The 26285-nt window shown below is 41.3% G+C and overlaps 2 protein-coding genes across 2 annotated transcripts in view; both read left to right on the top strand.

Moving 5' to 3' along the window:
* The window catches only part of LOC307009498 (nucleolar protein 10-like), a gene marked incomplete at its 5' end in the record, with an annotated part of 45552 nt that extends 32413 nt beyond the window's left edge, over positions 1–13139 (top strand). The window contains 5 exons of the mRNA XM_079633291.1: positions 1842–1928; positions 2038–2205; positions 5040–5323; positions 10215–10317; positions 12754–13139. Coding sequence (XP_079489417.1) covers positions 1842–1928; positions 2038–2205; positions 5040–5323; positions 10215–10317; positions 12754–12924 — 813 coding nt within the window. The 3' untranslated portion in view covers positions 12925–13139. The remainder of the gene's footprint in view (positions 1–1841; positions 1929–2037; positions 2206–5039; positions 5324–10214; positions 10318–12753) is intronic.
* LOC307009193 (E3 SUMO-protein ligase ZBED1-like) lies at positions 8256–9197 on the top strand. Its single transcript, XM_079632781.1, has 2 exons — positions 8256–8537; positions 8640–9197. The coding sequence occupies exons 1-2, from the start codon at positions 8259–8261 to the stop codon at positions 9042–9044; spliced, it is 684 nt and encodes a 227-aa protein (XP_079488907.1). The 5' UTR covers positions 8256–8258; the 3' UTR covers positions 9045–9197.
* Positions 13140–26285: the final 13146 nt, after the last annotated feature.

The raw sequence follows: 26285 nt of genomic DNA on the forward strand, positions 1-26285 counted from the left end.
TGCTGTGATTTTGAGTCCTTCCAAGTCACCTAAGCTATTCCAAGTAAGCTATTCTGAGTTATTTGATTGTGTTTTTCTCCCCTCGTGGGGTTATTTTATTTCTCTCCTGTTACCTTTTATTTTTGGATTACCTGTTTTTAATACCTCTTTGTGAGAAGAACTTTTGTTGGATTTTTTTGGACTTGCAAAGTACCTTTTTTTTAATAAATCTACTTTGCCTGGAGTTTTGCCTTGAGTGTTTCGTTTGGGTCCAACATTATCACCTCTGTGGCTAAGTGGTAGAACCCTCACTCTCCACACCTGAGACCAGAGTTCGAGCCCAGCTTGTGACAGTAACGATTCCTTTGAAATGTTTTATTATTCCTTTAACAAGCTTGAGGATATGTGTTTTTTTTTTTTTTTACTTTAAAAGTTTACAATGACATTTAACATCAAACATAAGACAAACAGAGATTGGGGGAAACGTATAACAGATCTTACCTAATACAGAGTAAAGCATTACATTCTACAAATTATTTTTTTCAACAAAAGAGATTGTAAGGCTGGAGAAACTGGTTGGAGGGATAGACTGGTCTATGAAACAAAGGACCTTGCTGGAAATTAACATCTGACCTCCCCCATACAGTCTCACTCCCTCTCACGCCTAAAGACTCACACACGAATATATATGTGGTTTAATGTGAATGATTATTATGTTTAGTATCATTTTTTATGTCTCAGAGTGAGTGGTACAAATGTCTCATTTCCAACTAGTTTAAACAAAAATAAATCAGGTTTTGAGAAGTTTAGAGAAACTGGCACACAAAGGAAGGTTGTCTCTAGGCAAATGGTCGTCTCCTACCCCTAAAAGGTGTCAACTCTGAATGTAAATTCCCATTGTTAACATATGAAAGAGGTTTTGGCTATTTAATGGAATGCGGCAGAGGAATCGAGGCGCTTTCTGTATCTAGACTGGCCCGTGATGGCTGGGAGTGACCGAGACTTCCAGCCTCATGTATTTGCATCAGGTTAGGTTCACATCTCTTCTTTTTATTCATGTTTTATATTGATTATATTTGAATTGATTATACAATTGACCTGATACAAAATTAATAAATTGTTACATTTGATTATTCAAACTGATTTTGACCTTGTTCATTTAATACTCTAAAAGTAATAATCAAACATTCGCTCACTTTTAGTGATGCATAGATATTATAAAAACCTTTCATTTATGGAGTCAGATGAAATAACGAGTAAATACATATGAGAAATGTATTGCATTTAACCCAAATTACTTTGAGATGCTGGAAAGACGGAACGCGCAAGAAACCTTCCCCGTGCTATTGGAAACCGCCATTGGACCAATATAGCGCGGCTTACAAGATCTTTTTATGCATTTCTTATTTCTAGTGATTGAATTCAATGAGTCATGGAATATTTTAAGATCTTTACAAAAAAAATTAAAGGAGTGTGTTATAGACATTACTTTAGCTTTATGTATATGAAACTTCCCAAGAAGAATTATTAACTTTAATGTGTTATCAATGATATCTGAGCCAGTATTACAGTCTAGCTTGAGGATATGTAGTTGACGAAACTGTGCCGCTCATTCACAGAGATGTGCAGATTTCATATTGCAATATCAATATTCTTTTTTGTGTTTTTATATTCACAGACACTCGTCCATATCTGTGTGCAGCCTTACTTTTTATTTATTCATTCAAAATTATCCAAATTCTTATGACTGGATTCCTGAAATGATAGAGCCCTATGTTGAGTGAATGTAATGTTTCTAATTCCTCAGAGTCTGTTATCGTCAATGCTTTGACGGTTATTCTCTCTCTCCTATCTCTGAACAGAAGCTGCCCAAGGTCAATAAGGAAATGGCCTTGAAACTCATGGAGGAAAGTGAACTTCCAAGCAAGAAGAGGAAGAAAAAGGCCAATGTGGGCAATGTTTCTTTCACACTGATTTACTTTAGAAATATTTTAGTCATCTTTTAAATCTTTTTGTCTCCTTTTCAAAATTTTGCTTTTATTTTTTTGTCTTTCCAAGGCCGTAGACAATCTCCTGATGGACGACCGTTTCAAGGTGATGTTCGAGAACCCGGAGTACCAGGTGGATGAGCGGAGCGAGGAGTTTCGTCTGCTGAACCCCATCGTGTCAAAATTGGGAGAGAAGCGGAGGAAGAAACTCAGCCAGCTTGTCCAGCGAGAGGAGCAGGTACACAACATCGTCACTTCAATCCGGCACTTTTTACTGCTCTGTTCCAGAACCTAATGACTATTTTAATGTGTCCCAAAGTCCGTTTGAAAAGATAGGCGTCATAATGCTGCCTAATAAGATATAAGATCATTTTGGCCAAATTCTTAGGCAGTATCGCATGTATCCAGCTTAGAGAAGATCATTACAGTGGGGAACAAATACATGAATAATATTTAAATAAAAGATGACAATTATAAATTAGTGCTGTCAATTGATAAAAAAAAATAAAAAAAAACGAATTAATCGCGCATCTTCCTGTAATTAATCCCGATTAACTGCACCTAACTTTAAAGTGTTTAATATATTATTGTAATAATTTCACATTGAATCTGCAAATTAATCTAGAAACAACATGCAGTATATTTAAACCATCTTAAATGCCATCTTTTTGTATCAATGGTATCACCGATGCTGCTATGTCTCTAGAATTTTTATTTTTTTTAAATTTTAGCCATTCAGCATTACAGTATATTTGAAAACTATAAATTTTTTTTAAATGTAGGCTTTACAAAATACAATACCTTTAATTTGTGAACTTAAAACAATCTTCACATAAACCCATTATAATAAATGTCACATTTTCCTGCCCTTCAATATATCAGGGCTCATTTCTTTCTGTTTTCACGCACACATCTTCTCATGCTTAAATGCTTAAAGTAGTTTAGTTTAAACACAGTTAGCAACATGTGCTGTTCAGGTCTTGCCTGCGCTCGTGCGCTATGAACACCCGGGTGATGACGGGTAAACGACTGCTCATATAGAGCATATGACACTCACTAACAGAGTTTACAAAGAGTGACTGATTTGTCCAAATTTTTTATTGTAACATTTTGGGAAGCCAGAATGCGTATCCATCGACAGAAACATACATTAGCGGAACGGTCTGTCTGTTTTATGCGTTATTTTCAACAAACCTATATTGTAGATACATTGACCAGCAGCCATATCACCCTGTAGCCCAAGACTGGTTGCCCACTGAAGCTAAGCAGGGCTGAGTCTGGTCAGTACCTGGATGGGAGACTCCTGGGAAATCCAGGTTGCTGCTGGAAGAGGTGTTAGTGAGGCCAGCAGGGGGCGCTCACCCTGTGGTCTGTGTGGGTCCTAACGCCCCAGTGTAGTGACGGGGACACTATACTGATAAAGAGCACCGTCCTTCGGATTAAACCGAGGTCTGTGGTCGAGGACGAGGACGGTAAACTGACGGTAAACTGACCGACGGTATGGCTGCTGTCGCATCATCCAGGTGATGCTGCACATTGGTGGTGGTTGAGGAGATCCCCCCCCCCCCCTCTATGTAAAGCGCTTCGAGGTCTCAGAAAAAGCGCTATATAAATGTAACAAATTATTATTATCATCAGATTTGAGATGAACAGCGGTGCAAGTGAGTGCCGAAAGCGTGGCTGGAGAACAGTGCGGTTCGGATTTTTTTACTGAGAACCGTTACACGCTGCATTTATTTAATCCAAAATACATTAAAAAACACAATATGGCGTAAAATATTATTCGAATTTATAGTAACGGCTTTCTATGTGAATATATTGTAAAATTTAATTTATTCCTGTGATCGAAGCTGAATTTTCAGCATCATTACTCCAGTCTTCAGTGTCACATTATCCTTCAAAAATCAATGCTGATTTATTATAATTTCTGCTGAATATTTTAGTGGAAACTAAATTTTATGATTCTTTGATGAATAAAAAAAAGGTTAAAACGAACAGCTTTTATTTGACTTTTTTTTTTGGTAACAATGTAAAAGTCTTTACTGTCACTTCTTATTTAATTCAATGCATTCTTGCAGAGTAAAAGTATTCATTTATTTTCTTTATAAATCTTAATGACTCCAAACCTTTGAACGGTAGTGTATTGTTGCGGGCCATATTGTTTATGTAGGATATCCATGCAAAAGAAGATGAGCGCTGAGCGACAGCACACTGAAGCTCTGGCTGTATTGTTGTGAATGATCAGATTGATTGAATGGTTCAGCGCGAGCTCTCTGACTGTCACTGCATCCTCACAAACTCTCTCGTTGTGATGAGGGAAGCTGTCAGCGCTGCACAATAAACCTCTGATTTAGACCTGCATTGATTATAATGCTGCTCCACGACAGTCAGTGGGTGAGCTGGCGCTGAACAAAACACTGGCGTTTCTTATTTATCTAGTAAAACATGCATATTTGTATCAGACTGCTTAAACTTTCCTCACTGTGACTGTTTCATAGACACACAAAGGCTTATGACCTCTGATTTATCATTGCATTTATGCTCTTAAAGGGATAGTTCACCCAAAAATTAAGATTCTGTCATCATTTACTCACCCTCATGTTGATCCAAACCTGTGTGAGTTTCTGTCTTCTGCTGAACACAAAAGAAAATATCTTAAAGAATGTCGGTAACCAAACAGTTGAAGGTAGCCGTTCTTCCATAGTAGAAAAAAAAAAATACTATGGAAGTTGATGTTTGGTTACTGACATTTTTTTCATCATTTTGTTATCGAAATTAACTATTTCAATTAACAGACATTTTTTTTGTATTAGTTAGTCGTCATAACCCTGAAAAACACAACAGGGTAACGCCCCAACTTAGCGTTAAAGCTAAACATTTAAAAGGAAACACAAAATATTAATAAAAAATATGAATAAAAACTACAGTAGTATCTCAGTGATACTAAAAATAACACTGGTGTTGACGAAAGTGCAGGTCACAAGGAACAGAGCTAACGTCTTCTGATTTGTGGGAGATAATAATATAACAAGTAGAGCATCATTTCTCTGAACCTCGTGGTCTCTCTTGCAGGACGGCTCAGAGGAGGAGGTGGAAGGCCGTGGCTCAGAGGAAGAGGAGAGCTCTGATGATGACGATAAGAGTTGGGTGGAGGAGGTGAGGGTTCAGCGGCGTCTCTTACGGACCGAGGAGCGAGAGCGCAGCTTCATCCAGAGGAAAGAGAAGAGGCAACAGGACCGAGACACCAACTTACAGAGTTCAGATCAGAACCAGAGCCAGCCTCGATTCTACCAGATCAAAGCAGGAGAGGAGTTTCGCAGCTTCAGAGACGTTTCCCACAAGCAGAAGATGCAGAAGTAAGTTACCTCTTCTCATAGATGCGTTTTAAAACCATTTATAGCACCACATTGTAGAAAATTAAGTCCACCTTGAGCTTATAGAAGCTTTTTTCACATGTTTATCTTTCTTTAGTGCATTTAATGTTATTTGAGCATGAAAAGTCATTTCAAAGCACAAAGTCCCTCCAGCGGGAGTTCTTCTCTATATCAGTTTCAGTGTTTCTGAACTCCTGAAACACCTCCACATTAGTCTTGAGTTTCTTCCGTGAACAAACACGTCACAATATTCCTCATTTAAATAATTAATACGCAGAATAAAGGGGCGGGCCTGGTTGAGTTAGTTAGTAGTGTGTTAGTCACACTTGAAGCACATGACCAATCACACAACACACTCATCCAGCCGACCAATCAGAGCACACAGTGCTTTTCAGAAGGAGGAGCTTCATAGAGACAGGAACTAAACAGAGCGTTACTGACAGACTGGGAAGAGAGGAGCTGCTACAATATGGGAAAATATTGTGTTCTAGTAGACCCAGAAAATTAAGACTTTAAAAAAGGACATAATAGGTCGTCTTTAAAGATGGATTGCTTAAAGGGAAGGGACTAGTGTTGTCAAAAATATCGGTTTGATGCATATCGATTGTGAATATTTGAAACTCTTTTAAAGGGGAAACTCGAAAAATTTGAATATTGTGCAAAAGTTATAATTTTGATCCTTATGATTATGAAAACCCCAAATTCAAAATCTCAGAAGATTAGAATATTACATGAAATCAATAAAAAAAAAGGATTTTAAATGCAGAAATGTCGGCCTTCTGAAAAGTATACTCATGCATATGTACTCAGTACTTGGCTTTGGCCCCTTTTGCTTGAATTACTGCCTCAATGCGGCAAAATTAATTAACTTTTGCACGATATTCATATTTTTCGAGTTTCACTTGTATTCATTAGGGGTGTAACAATATGCTAATGTCCCAATTTGGTTTGATTCATAATTCTTCTAACAAAGCCAAAATAGAGTTAAAATGGTGCTTTTTTATTATTACTTCTAAGACAGGATAAATGTGTACATGCTGTAATGAAACTACTAAAACAACTATACTAGCACTCCTGTGCTACCCTCGCTTGACACTCAGTGGGTGGTGTATTATTGACAGGTAACACATGTTGACTCAGGGCCACATATAAAGCAGCGTGCCAAATATAGAGAGCATGTCCTTCTGAACCTCCTAATGGCTTTTAAAAGTGCTAGACTATTGTCTGATGCTCCCAGACTTGGTTTTACATGATTAACCATTTGCACCTAACCTAGCACGGTTTTGACATATTAAAGTCAACATGAGATCAAAATTCGATCTATTTGCATTAGGGGTGTAACGGTACGTGTATTCGTACCGGACCGTTTCGGTACAGCACTTTCGGTACGGTGCACATGTGTACCGAATGCAATCATTCACGTAAATTAGACTAGTTTTGTGTGCGGAACATAGGTCAATTCCGGGTTTCCACACGAACATATTAAGTGTCGGAAGTCTCCGTGTTGTGGAAATCCCGCCCTGCAGCTGATTCTAAAGTTGTCATTGGTCATATCACTGTACAGATTGTCTACACCAAACACTGATCTCTAAACCTACCCGTCACTGTAACCTAAACCAATGAAATCGGCTGCAGGGTGGGATTTCCGCTGAGGTTTGTTTGGGTGAAAAAAAAATCCCGCACCGCGCGCTGTACAACTGTACAACCACATACACGACACGCTTAGCCCAGCCTCTCGCTAGCTAGCGTCATGGCCAATGCAGACAAGTCAGAGCTTGAAGACCCACCCATAGCCTTAGGGTCTCCTGTTTGGGAACACTTCGGTTTTGCAGTGAAATACGTCAACGGACAAAGACTAGTCGATAAGGCGAAAGCAGTGTGCCGACATTGCTCAGTAATGATCGGGTATGTTGCTGGCAACACTTCAAACTTGTTAACGCACTTGAAAAGGCATCACGCGAATGTGAACATCACTACTACAAGGAAAAAAACGACCGTAGTTCAAACGCAGCTCCCGTTGGCATTTAAACAGACCTTTGCTGGTAATTCCGATCGGGCACAAGCAATAACGAATGCAATTGGTGTTTTTATAGCAGCTGATCTACGACCATACTCGGTTGTTGAGAACACTGGTTTTAAGCACATGATGAAGGTGACTGAGCCCAGGTATGAAATTCCTTCTCGTCCACATTTCAGCCAAAAAGTTATACCTGCCCTTTATGAACAGGCCAAAACTGCTGTTGTCCACGATCTGTCCAAGGCATCTGCTGTAGCACTCACAACTGATGGATGGACATCTAGAGCTACAGAGAGCTACTTAACAGTGACTGTCCATCACATTACTCCAGAATGGAACATGGTAAGCCATGTTCTGCAAACCCGCCCCATTTATGAACAACACACAAGCACAAATCTGGCTGAGGGACTTAAGGAGACAGTGTTGGAGTGGAAGTTGGAGATGCCAGGAACTACAATTCCTGTCACAACCGACAATGCTAGGAATATTGTCAATGCAGTCAGTGAAGCTGGACTGGGCCCTCAAATTGGATGTTTTGCAAACACAATTAATTTAGCATCACAGAAAGCAACAGGTCTCAACCAGGTGTCCAGGCTGCTAGGTAGAGTCAGAAGGGTTGTGTCTTTTTTTCACCGTAGCCCAACAGCTGCACATATATTGGAGAGCAAACAGGAAATGCTCAATATACCAAAACACACCCTTATTCAAGATGTCACCACCCGCTGGAACTCCAGTTATGATATGCTTGAGAGGTACCTTGAACAGCAAGCAGCTGTGTACTCTGCACTGACAGAAAAGGCCCTCAAGAAGAATAAAGACATAAGCACGTTGTCTGACCAGGATGTGGAAATAGCAGAGGTACTTGAGGTTCTTAAACCACTAAAAAACCTCACAACACTGATGAGCACTGAATCCACACCTTCAGTATCAATGATCCTCCCCCTCAAAACCACAGTCCTCAACTCTATGGCACCCAATGAGCAAGACAGTCCAACTGTGAGAGAAATCAAGGCTGCCATCACAGAAAACCTGAAGAACAGATACTCTGCTTGTCATGACTTCCTCCACAAATGCACAGTTCTTGATCCGAGGTTCAAGGCCCTTCCTCATGTGGATGATGCCTGTCGTGAAAGAAACTACAACAACCTCATCACAGAGATTGCAACCATGGAAGAACAGGTATAATGTTAATTTGCTTGTGTGTATTGTATAATTTGAAATACTTGCTGCTACAGTGCCATTAGTAGTAGTTTATTAAAGTTTTGTCATTTTATTTTGCAGAGTGAGGAGGCCAAAGCAGTTAGTTCATCCCCAGTGACAGAACACCCAGAGGCATCATCTCATCCTGTCAAGCAGTCAGCCATGGCTGAACTGTTCGGTGAACTCTTCAAGACTCAGGTGGGAAACAAGCCTACTTTGCAGCTGGTGAAGGAAGAGGTTACCTTATATAAGGCTGTGGACTGCATTTCACTGGATTCCAACCCACTTGAATGGTGGAGGACCAATGAGCCCACATATCCTCATATTGCCAAGTTAGCAAAGCACTACCTTGCTGTACCTGCTACCTCAGTCCCTAGCGAGAGGGTATTTTCTACAGCTGGAGACATTGTAACTGCCAGCAGATCTTCCCTTTCTGCAGACAATGCGGACAAGTTTATCTTTTTGACAAAAAACATGAAAGTTTAATGAATCTGAGCAGGTCTAAAAACTGAAATTGTTGATGCTGCACTTTACACTTTTGAAAAGTTATATATTTTTTTAAATATGAGCAGGCCTACAAGCTGGGATTGGTAATGCTGCACTGTAATCCATAGTTATTTATATTTTTCATTATATTTTATTATGTGATATTGGTTTGAGAGTATTTTATTTAGTGGAGAACTTTGCAGCAGTATTTTATTTCTTCTTATTTATTTGAGATATATTTTTATTATATTTTATTAAAAAGTGTTTAAAAAAGTGTAAACAAATTGTTAAAGTTAGTAAAATAGTAAACAACCAGCAGTTTAATGTTTGCATTTCTTTCCCTTACTGTACCGAAAATGAACCGAACCGTGACTTTAAAACCGAATTTGCATTATACATATTCATAGTTTTATTGTGAATGATTCTTAAATGTACATTATTATAAAGAATACGTCACCTAGGCCGCTTAGGCTCATGCTAACGTTAATACTTTCACACTTTCTTTCAGTTAAAAACTGTTGATTTAATTACCTTGAACACATATGAAAATCATTAAGACCTTTGATTCAACGTATATTTGGATATTGTACCAAAAATATACATTAAAATAAAAATATTTTAAAAATTAGGCCTGTCACAATTCTTTGATTAAATTTGAGTACTCGATTTAAAACCATCCTCAATTGCAATTAACCCGTGTCGAGGAACCGGCAAAACACCGGAAGTGGCTCAGGACACTTCCTTAATGTAGTCTAACAAAACTTAAGTGTGAACACAGCAGACAACAGAAGCATTTATAACTAATAAACACTGGTAAATACTTAAAGCGCATGAAACTGTCAAGTAACACTGAATAACACTCGCACATACACACACTCGCACTTATGTCTTTGCTTAGGTCCATTTTATTACCACAAAAAATATCCGATTACTCTTTTAATCCTCAAAATATGGATTACTCGATTACCAACATGACCGTTAGTGACAGCCCTACATTAAATATAAGAAATAAGATCAAATTGGTGCAGAATCAACTTTGTGTTGCTGCGCTGCGGTGAGTGTTTGTGCCGTTGTGTCTCGTTACTAGAGACGCTCTTTGTTTGTTGGTGATTTTTATGTCTTTTGCTGTCGCTGTTAGCTGAAAGTTGAACACTGTTTGCCGTCACACAGGACATCTCTGGAGGAGCGACTGCAGCGGGAGGAGAGATCAGGGATGCTAAACGTCAGCGACGCAGCAGTTGGAAGCAAACAGCTCACTTTCACGCTCAAGAAGGTAAGCATGATGATGGCTATCCCAGCTGCCACCTGTGCAGACTAATGCTTTATAACACTTGTTTGAGCTCTACTGGTGTGTCATCCAGATCAGCTGAGTTGCAGAGCACTGAATGTGTGTTGATACGGGGGAATTTTCTTTAATGAACAGTTGTGATGTTGTAACCCTAGACATTTCTGAACGAGTAAAAACAGATTACAATCAAACAATTACATAAGCCATTACTTACAGGTTTGCGGAAAACCTTTTCATTTAACCCGGACCTAGTCATATGTTTGTTTCTAGCTCTTCCTCCCTCTGTGGTTAAATGAAGATGACGGTGTGGTAAAATTGGGTCAGACACATTCCCAGCTCAGATTTCGGCTGACTCACACCAGAGACTGAAGAATGGCTTCAGTATGCCCTGAAAATCTCACCGTTGTTCTCTGTCCTTTGACCGCCTGCACGCCCATTTAATTCCCATTCTCCTCCTGTCGGTTGTACACATCACCCAGTCAAGTCACTCTGCTGCTTTTGTTTGATGTTCATGGTAATATTTTAGTAATCGGATAGTCTGAGGTCATCTGATCCTTACAAAATCTAAACATACATGAATGTTCTTTGCATTAAAGGAATGAATTAGGGATGCACAATATATCGGCCATCATATATATATATATATATATATATATATATATATATATATCAGCCAATATATGTTCAGGTTTAATGTATTTATCGGCTTTAATATGTCGGCCAAATTTTCTTATTTGGACGATATATTAAAGCCGATAAATAATGGATTATTTCCTTCAGATGCGCACTGTTTGAATAGCTTGAAATATGATTGAAATCGCTTCAAAAAAGGAAAATACAGTAAAGTGCAACATGTGCAGCCCAAGTCTGTCATATAGGCTTCATAAAATTATAATGACAACATTAAAATTGTGTGCTTGGGACGTGGATTTTAATGGTGAGACTTTTATTTTTGTGACCCTCAAAAATTATATAAAAATGTGGATTTAGATTTATTGGCCAATATCAGTTATCGGCTTTCAAATATAAAGAATTAACGATATCGGCCAAAATGTTCATATCGGTGCTTCCCTAGAATGAATAAATAAATAACTTTTTAACTGTTCACTGACATGCTAATAGATTTTCCAATGGAACACCAAACAAAAGTATCTTCACACTGATCTTTTCCATAGACCGACAACAAACTGTCAAGCGCCAATTAAAATGACTCATGCACTATAATCCAGCTCTACTAAAGTCATGTTTAAACTTTCTGTAATTGTTCAGTGATTATCTTCACCTGCTGTTGCTCTCAAATTAATATAACACAGTTATCGTTCAAAGTTTGAGGTCAGAAAGATTTTTTAAAGAGATTAATACTTTTATTCAGCAAGGATGCATTAAATGTGACAATAAAAACATGTTAGAAATAATTTATTTTAAACTTTCTATTCTTTGGAGAATCTTGAGAAAAATATATCATGGTTTCTGCAAAAACTGTTCTACATTGATAATAATCAGAAAAATTTATTGAGCATCAAATCATCATATTAGAGTGATTTCTGAAGGATCATGTGAAAATTCAGCTTTGATCACAGGAATAAATTACATTTTAAAATGTATTTTAGAAAACGGTTATTTTAAAATGTAATAATACAGCACAATTCCTGTTTTTTTTATCAAATAAATACAGCCTTGGTGAGCAGAAGAGACTTCTCAGAAAACTTACAAAAAAATCTTACAAAATATAGCATGATAGTCTATAAAACATAATTTGTTCTTGACCGTCTCAAACAAACGACAGTAAGGGAGAGTTAAAACACTAGACTGATAGTAGATTTTTTTGGACCTCTATGACAAGTTTAAGCAGTAGTTGTTTTCCAATCCATTTAAATTAGGTTTACCGCTTTAAACTTGAACTAAATACTAAACACTAAATACAACTTACAAAACTAGAAAAGACTCTGAATACACTGATGGACCACAGCACTTATTTAAAGACTGTATTTTACTATAAATACCATGCTGGGACATTTCTTTGAACTGTTTCTTTCTATGAACTGTCTGAACAAACCAAAGAATGACTAAAGAAAGCTGATGAATCACTAAAATGAATCAAGTTTCCCAGTGCCTCTTAGGAGAGAAAGCACAAAAAAATGCATCTGATTATAGCCAGAGTGAGTTTTGTCACACTAATCTGATCTTTTTTTGAAAAGGTCTCATGTTAGTGGAAAAGAGACTATTTTTAAAACACTGAGGTATTGTGCTACTGAACAGTGGAGATACGTCTATTGTGTCGCTGCTTTTAGTTCATCACATCCCAACACTGCTAAGATTAATCAGAGTAGTAGTTTTGTTACCAATTATAAAAAAAAATCCCTTTTGATGAGTTGTGGACCATTTTGGGTTCGCCACTAACTCCATCTTATACTTGCACAGACGGAGAAGCAGCGATTTCAACAGAAGGCTGAACGTGACCATCATGATGAGAGGAGGAAGATCAGACGGGCGGCTGGACACTTGCATTCTGACAGGGGAGGAAGAGGAAGAGGCGGTTCGAGAGGAAGAGGAAGAGGCGGCGGGAGAGGAAGAGGAAGGAGACCCTTTTAAACTCAGGACTGATCGTGGTCACTAGGCATTGACACAGGACTTTTAATACTGCCTTAAAATGTGTAACTTTTGTATTCAAGTGACCTTTCCAGTACAGATGCCGTCACTGATTCACATTAAGAGACTGTATATCCGTGTGTGTGTGTGTGAATCCGATCTCTTTTTTTCACAATGTCTCTCAGTACAGTAAACAGAACCTTGTGTTTTGTGAAGAACCATAAAACATTTTTATCAACATCTGTTCTGTCTTGTTCTGTTCTCTTACATTTACACACAGAAATTAATTCCCATTCAGCATCAATTCACTTTTACTGCTGATCATTTTTTAAATGCTTTTGAATCTTTATACTAGTTTACAACTAAGTCATGGTTTTACTCTACAAAACTAGTCAAATTGCATCAATTTGTCCTCCTATAACTTCAATTGTGAATTCATCGGGTTCTGGATCTGTTCCTACAGAGTTAAAAACAACTGTCATTACACCAGTCCTTCAGAAGCCTGTTTGTGATGTTTCTGACTTGTCTAACTATAGGCCTATTTCAAACCTCCCATTTCTGGCTAAGGTCCTGGAGTGTGATGTGGTTACTCACTTAAATAATCACTTAGCACTAAACAGTCTCCTTGAACCTTTTCGATCTGGTTTCAGAAAAAGGGCATAGTACTGAGACCGCTCTAGTGAGGGTCGTAAATTATCTCCTTATTGCAGCTGCCTGGTGTATGTGGTATCTTGGTTTTGCTAGACCTCAGTGCTGCTTTTGACACCTTATGCCGTTCTGTTTTGTTGGATAGGCTCTCTGGGACCGTTTTAAATCTTATTTTATCTTGTGCCTAGTTTGTAAGCCTGGGAAATCACAAATCTGATACCGTACCTGTTCGACAGGGAGTTCCTCAGGGTTCAGTGTTGGGCCCAACTTTATTTAGTATGCACATGCTTCCACTTGGGTAGATTATCAGGAAGCATGGCCTTGGATATCACTGCTATGAGGATGATACTCAAATCTACATCACTACTAGCCCTAATGTCCACCATACGTTAACTATTTTAAGTGTCTAGAAGAGATCAGAACCTGAAGAATAACTTCCTGAAATTGACAGACTCAAACTAAGCTGATGCTTCTTGGTACGAAGGCGGCTACTCGTAAGGCTAATCATATTAACTTGGTTGTTGACTCTAATATGGTGCTTCCCACTTCACAGGTGTGCAATCTTGGTGTTCTTTTTGATCCTCAACTAACATTTGATGCACATATAAAACGCATCTCAGAAATCGCCTTTTGTCATCTTAGGAACATTGCATGTCTTTGACCTTTTCTCACTTTTGAGATGCAAAAAGGCTCATAGATGCCTTCATTACATCCAGGTTAGATTACTGTAATGCCTTGATCTCTGGCCTTCCAGCTAAATCTTTAAGCAGGCTTTAATACAGTATATTTAAAATTCTGTTGCTCGTGTTAACTCTCGTGTATCTCTCCTCTGGAACACAATTACAGCTGTGCTTTCACAGTGGCACTGGCTTCCCATTAATGCTAGAATAGATTTCAAAAGGCTAATTTTAACGGATAAAGCATTACATGGAACAGCACCAGTGTATCATTGTTTTTCTTATTAGTCCATACACTCCTTCACGTTTTCTCTGTTCCGCTAACACTCTTTTACTTCATCAGGCTTCATGTAAACTTGAGACCATGGGGGAAAGAGCTTTTTCATTTACAGCCCCCAAGTTATGGAATGCGCTTCCCCTTCAATATCAGAAATGCTTCTACTTAGGAATATTTTAAAGAGTTAAGACGCATTTATTTAAGGTTGTTTTTAATTTATTGTTTTGTTCTTTACTTGTTGTGTTAGTTTTTATTTCACTGTAGTACTTTAGGTTAAAGAAAAGCGCATTAAAAATAAAATGCATTATTATTATTAACCAACACACAGAGAGACAGACCAAAACAATAAGTTACTTGCGTAACCCCGGTTCTCTGATAGCATACGTTTCTGTCTCTCACTATGGGAATCTTGCTATCGGAACCCCTTCCACTAATTCTTCAGAAGCCCTATTACATTACGCCAGCCCCAATTGGCTGACCGACATGACGTAGTGTCTGGGAGAGGCTACCCCACCCCTCAGTGTAAGACGAGCCACACAACATCATCATGACATTCAAAACAAGCTCACCTCTTCCTCGCGTCACACAGCAAGGAGGGTGATCTGGTGAGACATCTCACTTAATGCTATCAGAGAGCCGGGGTTGCGCAAGTAACCTATTGTTCTCTTTCAAGCATATGTTTCGGTGTCTCACTAAGGGATATCCTAACTTTTGTATTGCCAGATAACCTGCCTCGAAGTCTCCTGCCAACCACAAGCACCGCCTCCAGGGCTGGACGAGTCATGACTCAAACTACTACAATCAATACTGCATGTGCTTAAGTTTGAGAATATATCCTGTATCTTGACTCCTTTAAAGAGAGCCCACGGAGTTGACATTCCCCTTGTTGAGTGTGCACGTGAACCAGATCGGGACACATGACCCTTACTGGAATATGCCAACGAAATCGCCTCCACTATCCAGTGCGACAAACACTGCTTATTAATTGTCTTCCCCGTACGTGGTTTCGCCCAAAATCTGAACAGCTGATCACTCTCCCTGAACCCTCTTGTTCTTTCTGTGTAAATGTGTAAAGCACACACTGGGCACAACGCATTTAACGATTGCCCCTCTTCCTCGTAATCAAGCGCGTCCTCTTCCTCATCTGTGCTGAGCAAACTGGGCAGAGGTACGCACACATCGAGTAGCACACATCAAGTATTTCTCGACCGCTATCAGTCCCAGACAGTTTATATGGAGGCGCTTCTCCGGGTCTGACCAGAGGCCAAAGACCGGTCTGCCCTCGAAAAGACTGCCCCAATCTAAGTTGGAGGCGTCCGTCGAGATAACTTTTTGGTACGAGACTACTCCCATAGTCACACCCCATAGTCACAAGGCTGTAGAGCTGAAACGCAGCTCTGAGTCACTCTGATTCGCGAACCGCCGGAGGCCCAGGCTCGGTGATGTACACGAGCGTTCAGCCAGCGTTGCAGAGGGCGCATACACAATAGACCCAGCCGGAGCACTGCTGCGGCTGAAGCCATAAAGCCCAGCAATCTCTGAAACGTTTTCAGGGGAAAAACACTGCCTTTCTGGAAAGACACGGCCAGGCGCTGAACACGGCGCGCGCACTGTGTTGACAAGCGGGCCGTCATCGCCACCGAGTCGAGCTCTATTCCCAGAAAAGAGGTTGACTGACGGGGCAGCAGTGAGCTCTTGGCCCAATTGACCGTGAGACCCAAGCTTTCCAGATGACTGAGTAGCACAGTTCTGTGAGACATAAGTTCCGCCTCTGATTGTGCTAAAATCAGCCAATCGTCCAAATAGTTCAAATTCGCATACCCTGGTGTCTCAGGGGAGCGAGAGCCGCGTCCATGCACTTCGTAAATGTACGGGGTGCTAATGACAGGCCGAACGGTAGGACAGTGTACTGCTGTCTTGAGCGCTCATTGGCTGCCTCGCCGGCAACTGCAGCAGCCTACCACTGAGCCGGGCGTGACGTCACGCCCAATGAGGGCGCCGCCGGTCTATACTGAACTCATCGACCCTTATAGCGCAGCTATACACTTCTGCACTCGAAAACACCGTCGGCATGAGCCGGAAAAACAGACATTACACTCTTTATGAGATTTATCTGGGTCGCCGTGGAAACGGCGTCTGTGTGCAGGCGAGCGGGTTGAGCAACTGGCTCGTTGGCTGCGGTATACACTACTGCAGTAGCCTTTGCTAAGGGGACTGGCAGAGTGGGTCGCTTTGATGGCGGTCCGGCTGCGGCGGGACTCGCGCATCCTCTCCTCCGTGCGGCTGCTAGGAGGACTTCGCGGCTCTGGTTTCAACGCGATCTTGGGCCGGGGTCCCCGGGGGGGAGGCGGCTTGTGGCGGCTGTTAGAGTGCGATCTAGGGCGGCCGCCCTGTCGTCGCTGCGAAGAAGGTCCATTGCAGGCCTTAGGCGGAAGGGCAGACTTTGAGCACCATCTCGCGGATGGTGGGCAGAAGGGCGCTGCGACCGCTTCTTCACTGGGGGAATTTGGTATCCCAAAACAGCCGGCATCGATGGTTCTCCCTCCACCTCATCCCCTGAGGCGACAGCAGTGAGGGCCGAGGCCGGCAGCTGCGTGTCGAGAGGGGGTGGCTGGGGCGGCTGAGACGGGGAGAGTGAAGTTCGAGGGAAGGGTTCCGGCGAGCGTTCGCTGGCGACATCGGACTCCTGAAGTCTCTGGGAGCGGCACTTCTTGTTGCGCAGCCCGCCGATGACAACCGTCGAACACGGCAAGTCGAGCCCGCAGGGTCGACATTGGCAGTTCTTCGCAGTGGACGCAGCCTCCCGAAGACAGAGCGAGGGCTGCGTGGTCTTGTCCCAGGCGGAGAGCACAGAAGATGGCGGTCTCCGTCGGTGAGCGGGAAAAACGAGGCATTTTGAAACAAACACCTCGTGCTCTTTTAGACTGAGAGGATAATACATTATATCAAAGATATAGAAAGGATATTGACGCCGGATAGCGTAGCAGGCACGGATGGTTGAAGGTGGCGAAGACGGCCGGCTTCCTCAGACGCTTTCCTAAGCTAGCTGGTCGCTGGTTTCGACGGCGGCGCTTCTCTCAGAGTCCAGCGATGCGTAGAGCTCGCTGAAGAGATGAAAAATCAGTGTTAGCAGCCTCTGAGCCTCCTTTTATATGCTAAGCCACCCCCATTCTGCTTTAATGGAATATGAAACTATCAGTTGCTAATATTTGAATATTGAGAGTAATATAGAGAAGTGAAAGTACCAGATTGCCCATCTGATGTGTGAATTGCTGTTAGTCACTTCCTCCTGCCCTCAGTGTCAGATTTCCAGTGACGACTTGCATTCAGACACAGAGTATTTGACACCAGATAACTTAAAGTAACTTAAATTTAATCTTTGATCACCAAAATTACATATTTAAACTTGCCTTAAAATAGCTTGAATGTAACTCGACACCCTTTCCTCATTTAGTATACGTGGTTCTATGAATATGCAAATGAGCCCCGCCTCCACTCACTCACTCACTCAGAGATCCACTCGTTGATGATCACACGTTGATCTGATTGGTTACAAGGTAGTTTGTGACGTCAGAAACACCAGCGATTTCAAACAACGTTTTTGAAACGGTCTTTGGTTCACTGCAGTGTTAGGGGCAGATTTACTAAACAGGGCAAATTAGCGTGAGAGCCCAATTCCAAAACAGCGCCGATGGGAGAGGAAAGTTCTGCTACTTTTTCACTGCGTCTTTAGTAAATCCTGATAGTAGTTTTTAACACCAAAAGAGGGTTTTCGGTGGCGCAATGTGTTAGTAAATCTGGCCCTGGCATATTAAAAACTCCACATAGACAAATAAACAACATTAAAAGCCGGAATTTAAACATCTCACCGCTCTCGCAGAAATATTGTAATAATTACTTTAAATAAATAAAATATTTTTAAAAATTAACTTCTAAATTTAATTTTCATTCAGTTTATCAGGATGTAGCCTACTAAAATAACTTAAACCAAATCTCAATGATAAAATAACACAGATTCAGATCATCTTTTCCTCATCAGTTCCTTAAAATAACAAACCACATGAGGTTTTTTGAGTCTTTAATCCTGCAAAGCAATAACAGAAGAGCTTTAGAAGTGTGCTCTGGTTCTACTTTCTCTTAGGAAAGTGCAGCGTGACATCATCACTGCACAAACCACATGATTACAGGAGCCGAAAAACTCTCGCCCAGCAAATATGTTGACTCAGTGTGTTTTAATTTCATTGTTTTAACATGAAATCATTCATATACATTCTGAGTTTGCTCATTGTTAGACACTACATCCTTGAGATGTAGTGCATCTTGAGTGGAAATATTAAGGACACAAAGATTCATTAAATCATTGTTTTATTGATCAAACTACACTGTGGGGAAATGCTGCAGAATGTATAGTTTAGTTTGCATTCAGAAATGACTTGTAAATCTTGAATATAATTAAAAAGAAATGGTTAGTCACATTGAATCAAAAGTGATATTTTGAAGTTAAAGGACTAAAATAGAAAATAATTTAATAAAGAAAAAAATTATCTTTTTGTTTACAACTTTTAAAAAAAATTATACAGTGTAGATTTACGATATAATGGTGAAATGCAAATTAATGTTAATATAGGTCTCTATACACTTCCAAATTATTATGCAAGTGACATCTGTAGGATTTTAAGTTTTCCAAATGAAAATGTTTGTCCACATCTTTTTAGATAACTGGTAGGCTATCATTTTCAGACAGGTAGTTTGCCACGTCTACTTAGATAAATGGGAACCCTTAAAGAGGTTGTTCCGCATTATTAAGCAAGTCACAGTTCTCATGAAACACGGCGAGGAAGAAAGATCTCTAAAGAGAAAAGCATGAAATGGTGCAATGTTATGCAAAAGGCATGAAGACAACTAAATGTGTGAAAACTGAATAGAGATTATCAAACTATACGATTTGTGAGTTATTTATTTTATAGCACAAGAGAACTCGGTCAGATAAAGGCTTATTGAGGAAAGTTAACTGTCAAACAAATTCATTTGATTAAAAGGGCTACTGTAAAAAAAGCCACTGTTGAGCAGCAAACGGGTATTTGGAAATGTGATATTTCAGAAAGATCTTTCTTCCTCTCCATGTTTCATGAGAACTCTGACTTGTGATAACGAGGAACAATCTCTTGAAGCAGGTTTTTCCATTTAAGACCCGGCAAACTGCTTCAACCTGTCTGAGATTCTTACCAGTTATCTTAGATGTGAGAAATAAAACAAAAAAGCTGACATGTGCAGGAACACATTTGCATTTACACAGAAGTTGCTGAGTATCTGTCTTAAACCGGCCTCACCAAGTGCTGAGCAGAAACACTGCCTAAATGCTGCAGTTATGAGATATTTATCTCTCTTCCATGAGAAGATGCTTTTACAGTAATTGTGACTGATAAGAGGCTTCAGTGATGATAAAACACAAAGGGAAGCAGCAGGCTATTAAACGATGTGACGAGATTGGGTTCAGGAGAATGAGATGAGATGTTTGCACAATATTTTTTTGAAATCCTCAATGACAAAATGAATCACTGTAAAAATAGTCTGCCGGTGCATTTTGAAATGTTTTAACTAATATGCTTGCAATGAATGTCATTTCAGTTCGCGGAGGTGATAAAGTTTTTACGGCTTGCATCTTGGAACTTATTTCAAAGTTTGCGCTCTCGAGCCACTAGGCACTGTTGCAAATCAAAACGAACTTTAGCTGGAGAATAACTTGATTCTAGAGCTGCTGTAAAGCCAACTCTGTTACTCTGTTAAAAGCGCTACATAAATGTAGGTGACTTGACTTCTAATTTGAATAATAGTTTATGAATAATTGTCAGGATCTGGGTTACTTCTCTGTTCTCTCTCACTCTTTTACCACCACACACACTCATTGACACACCCATCTCTCTCACTCTCCAGCGCACACACATACTCTCATGGTTTCACTCTGTCTTCACCTGTTGATCATCACAATCAGCGCTCACGCTGCTTTGCGCTCACACCTGTGTCTTGTCTTGTCTGATTACTCAGTCTACTTCTAGTGTTTGTTCTCTCTGTTCTGTGTTGGATTATTGTGTGAGTAAGGCTCTCTTATGTTTGTCAGCAAAAGGATATCTTACCATGTCTTGTCTTGTGTAGCAGCATTCGCCTTGTTGTTCCCTGTTACCTGTTGTGACGAGCCACATCTGTAGTTCTCTGCCCGACTGCCTTCTACAAGGACCCTTCTATCTGAGAGTTTGTTCTGTTCATCTTAATCTCTCCCGACAAAGTATCCACTGTGAAGCTGTCTTCCTGGAGAGCACCTTTGAGTTCCAGTTTTGAGCTATCTACCTAAGAGCTGATTTTTGTTGGACATTAAAGACTTTGCATTGATTTACCTTTGCTTTTGGATCCTTTTTGTATTTGACCTGACAATAATCAAATGCTAAGCAGTGTAAAAGGTTTTGCCACAAACTCAACAGACTGGCTTTTCTCCTGTATGATTTCACACGAGTCTCTTCAGATCTTACTGTACATGATTTATGAGCTTTCAGATCTTCTGATTGAGGCTGTGTGTGTGACGACCTAATTCAACTCCTTTGCAGTCTATTGTATGTAGCCTAATTTGCGTGCATCAGGGAGCTCGTGTTCTCTTACGAGAGGTCTCTCGTACTGAGTAATATATTACGCTAGGTGAATATCTCTTTTTCTATGAGATAGCCTATTGAAACCAAAAAAAAATTATCCTTAATTTTGAAATAATGTAAAACGCGGTTGCAGACATAGGCAAGACGGCTTGCGTGCCTATTGGCTGCCCTGCGGCAACTGCAGCAGCCTATCGAGAGAGGCCTGTTCAAGCGTGTTCAAACGACAGTGTTCAAGTCCCGCTGCGGCCAGACTTCCACCACAACTTCTCGCTTGTTCAGTTCCAGAAAATGCGACTGTTCCAGTGTATTTCGCAGAAAAAAGCCGGTACGACAGCCCGTTTGCCTGCACACAAACGCCGTTTTTACGGCGACCCAGATACATCTCATAAAGAGTGTATTTTCTGGTATTCCGGCCACGGCTTTGAGTGTAGTAAACATTACTACAGCCCATTGCTCATTCCTACACACAAGCACAGCCCGCCACATTGCAGGGCTCGCACACATAAAATCGACTCATGTCGATTGTGCATTAAATGTAGTGAATGTGCCCAAGACCCAGTGCCCACAAACACTACACACTGCATGTCTCACGGTTTCTGTAAAAACGAAACCAACGCACATACAGTCAGCTAAGGCCACGGGGCTTGCCCCGCTCGCTCTCTGTCAGCAAACCGCCATAAGAGAGTCGAGCTGCCCGCTGTGATCAGCGCGCCCCCCGCCTCGAACGCTGCAAGCACGGCGTCTCACAGCATACCGAAGCTCTCCGGTCGCCACCACGTCGCGGCCAGAGCCCAGATCTCATTTAACCCCCAGCTATTCATGCAAGTGCATGAGCAAAGCTTCCTGGGGTATCAGAATGGGTGCTGAACATTATAAAGAGAGGCTATTCGCTACAGTTCGCTCGACGTTCCCGCTGTTACACGGTGCGAATCGAAACTATGGTAGAAAAGGAAGTAGCACATCTACTTCGAGCCGAAATAGCAAAACTATTGAGCAAAGGGGCCATAGAGCCTTTATCTCAAGCTCAAAGCGAAGGGGGTTTAAACAGCAGATATTTTCTGGTACCGAAAAAAGACGGGGGTCTCAGACCCATTCTAGATCTGAGGCAGCTGAACAAAGTGCTTTCGAAGCGCCGGTTCAGAATGCTCACAACCAGGAAAATCCTTATGCAAATTCGCCAAGGGGACTGGTTTATGTAAATAGATCTGAAGGACACGTATTTCCAAATACAGATAGCGTCACGTCACAGGCGATTTTTGAGATTCGCCTTCGAGGGCCAGGCATATCAATACACAGTCCTCCCGTTCGGCCTGTCCCTAGCACCCTGTACAATGTGCATGCGAGTTTTGAACTACTTGGACGATTGGCTGATTCTAGCTCGATCACACTCAAAGCTCATAGAACACAGGACCATATTACTCGAACATCTCGAGAATCTAGGTCTCAAAGTCAGTTGGGGGAAGAGTTCACTGTCTCCCAGTCAGAGAATATCTTTTCTGGGCACAGAACTGGACTCGCTGTCTATGACAGCACAACTATCGCCACAGCGCAGACTGAATATTCAGCGCATGCCGAAAACCTTCCGCTGCGGCACTATAGTCCCGCTCAGAAAGTTTCAGAAAATGCTGGGTCTCATGGTCTCGAGGATCTTCAGTACTCCAGTTGGGTCTGCTTCGCATGCGCCCACTGCAGTTCTGGCTAAAAGCACGAGTACCGCGTCGAGCGTGGACCTCCGGACTTTTTCACCTCAATATCGATCAGAAATGCGTCTCATCTCTGAAATCCTGGAGAGCGACCGATTGGTACCGGTCAGGTGTAAGCCTGGGGACTTCCTCGAGTGTGAAGGTGGTGTCTACGGACGCCTCCACCTTGGGATGGGGAGCGCTGCTCGAGGGCAGACCGTTCTTCGGCCAGTGGTCAGAACGGGAAAAGCTTCTACACATAAACTGCCTGGAAATGAAGGCAGTCGACAACGCGCTGAGGTGCTTTTGTCCCCAGATGAAAGGACACCACGTCTTGGTCCGTTCGGACAACATGTCAGAGGTGGCCTATATAAATCGCCAAGGAGGTATCAGGTCCCGAAACCTTTACAGGCTGAGGTCAGGCTTGCCAGGCCACCTGAATATGGGACCAGACAGACGTTCCAGAAACAATGTTCCGGTAGGAGAGTGGTCTCTACACCCACAGACAGTCCAACTGCTGTGGAAGACATTCGGCAGGGCGAAGGTAGACCTGTTTGTGTCTCAAGAAAACGCTCACTGTCCGGAGTTTTTCTCCTAGAGCAGGGATGCGCTGGCCCACGTCTGGCCCCACTGCCTGCTCTGCTTTTCCCCGTGTCACGCTCCATCCTCAGGTATTAGAGCGAATCAGGGAAAACGGATGCTCAGTGCTTCTTGTGGCTCCGTTATGGAAGAACCAGGCTTGGTTCCCAGTTCTGATGCAGCTGACAAGCACTGCCCCATGGCCGATACCAGTGAGGAGGGACCTCCTCTCTCAGGCCAAGGGCTCGATCTGGCATCCTCACCCAGAGCTTTGGGCCCTACATGCGTGGGCCATCAACGGATACCCGCTATCCTCCCGGTGGGAGTGTTAAACACGATCACGCAGGCTAGGGCCCCGTCTACTAGACGGCTCTATTCCTCGAAATGGTCTGGGTTCTCTAGCTGGTGCTCAGCTCGTGGCATATCACCCCCAGACTGTGGGGTGACGGAGGTTCTCTCCTTCCTGCAAGAGCTACTGAATAAGGACAGAACCCCATCCACGCTCAAGGTTCATGTGGCGGCCATAGCAGCGTTTACTAAACCGACGCTTGGCCAGTTACTTGGAAGGTACGATCTGGTCATCCGCTTCCTTAGAGGAGCTAAGAGGCTGAATCCCCCCAGACCTCCCTCAGTCCCCATGTGGGACCTTTCTACGGTTTTGGAAGCCATGAAAGGTGCCCCATTCGAGTCAATCCAATCAATAGATATCAAACATTTGTCTTTCAAGACAGTGTTTCTTCTGGCTCTTGCTTCGGTAAAGGGTATAGGGGACTTGCAAGCGCTCTCAGTGAGTGCGACGTGTATGGAATTTGGGCCAAATGAGTCGAAAGTCATAATCAAACCCAGAAATGGGTACGTTCCTAAATCCCTTAGCACACCGTTTAGGGCACAGGTGATTTACCTGTCGGCCCTGCCGGTCTCTAATGAGGAAAAGAACGCAAGCTTCCTTTTTCCGGTCAGGGCATTAAGGGCTTATGTGTCTCGCTCGACTGTCTTCAGACAGACAGAGCAGCTCTTTGTTTCATTCAGCGGAAGTACTAAGGGACTAGCTGCATCGAAACAGAGTCTATTCAATTCAATTCAAATTTTAATTCAAATTTATTTGTATAGCGCTTTTCACAATACATATTGTTCACAATACATATTGTTGACAGGCGTCCCTAGATAACAACAAAAGAAGGCAGATGGGAAATAATTAGCGTAGCTGCTGTTCATAATATGAATGCATTTGATCTGATTTAACTGTAGTATAAAAGGTACGATGCATTATGTGAATGCTTGGCTAAAGAGATGCGTCTTTAATCTAGTTTTAAACTGGGAGAGCGAGTCTGAGCCTCGGACAATATCAGGAAGGCTATTCCAGAGTTTAGGAGCTAGATGTGAAAACGCCCTCCCTCCTTTAGTGGACTTAGTTATCCTCGGTACGACCAGAAGCCTCGAATTTAGCGATCTTAAAGAGCGCGATGGATTGTAGGGCGATAGAAGATCCCTTAAATACACAGGAGCTAAACCATTTAGGGCTTTATAGGTCAGTAGCAATACTTTGTAATTGATACGGAACTTAATAGGTAACCAGTGTAGAGATGATAAAATTGGTGTTATATTATCATATTTTCTTGACCTAATAAGAACTCTAGCGGCTGCATTTTGGACTAACTGTAGCTTGTTTACTGAGGATGCAGGACAACCAGCTAATAAAGCATTACAGTAATCTAGTCTCGAGGTCATGAATGCATGAACTAACTTTTCTGCATCAGAAACAGAGAGCATGTTACGTAGCTTAGCAATGTTTCTAAGGTGGAAAAAGGCTGTTCTTGTGACATTTGAAATATGATTTTCAAAAGACAAGTTGCGGTCTAGTATAACACCCAGATCTTTTACTGTAGAGGATAAAGTAACAGGACGTCCATCTAGATTAAGGTTGTATTGTAAGAGGTTTTGTGGGCAGTTTTTAGGACCAATCAGTAATACCTCTGTTTTATCTGAATTTAATAGAAGAAAATTACACGTCATCCAATATTTTATATCTTTAACACACATTTTAGATAATTTAGTGTTATCATCTGGTTGTGATGAAATATATAATTGAGTGTCATCAGCATAACAGTGGAAACTTATTCCATGTTTTCTTATAATATTATCAAGTGGCAGCATATAAATTGAGAATAGCAGAGGGCCTAATACAGATCCTTGCGGCAATCCATAATTTACTGACGTTATCTTTGATTTTTCCCCATTTAAATGGACAAAATGGTAACGGTCTGATAGGTACGATCTAAACCAGCTTAATGTCTGTCCCTGTACACCAGTGTAATTTTGAAGTCGATCTAAGAGTATTTTATGATCTATAGTGTCGAACGCAGCACTAAGATCGAGTAAAACTAGTATTGAGATACACGCTTGGTCAGAAGCTAAAAGTAAATAATTTGTAATTTTAACCAGCGCAGTTTCTGTGCTATGATGTGGCCTGAATCCTGACTGAAATTTTTCATAGATATCGTTTTCTTGCAAGAAAGAGCACAGTTGAGCGGACACAACTTTCTCTAGTATTTTAGACATAAATGGAAGATTTGAAATGGGTCTGTAATTTGCTAGGTTATTTGGATCTAATTGTGGTTTCTTAATAAGAGGTTTTATAACTGCCAGCTTGAACGTTTTTGGAAAGTGACCTAAAGATAGAGACAAGTTAATAGAATAGAATATACTTTTATTGTCCCCTGGGGGAAAGCTATTATAGCTATTTTTAGCTATTATATTTGTGTATGTGTAGTTGTGTATTTATTCTATCTCTATGTGTATTTATTGTCTGTAACGGCAGCGATGGCACTTAGCACTTTTGAGTCCACAACAAATAATATTG

Source organism: Phoxinus phoxinus (assembly GCF_949152265.1).
Source record: "Phoxinus phoxinus genome assembly, chromosome: 13".
Lineage (NCBI taxonomy): Eukaryota > Metazoa > Chordata > Actinopteri > Cypriniformes > Leuciscidae > Phoxinus > Phoxinus phoxinus.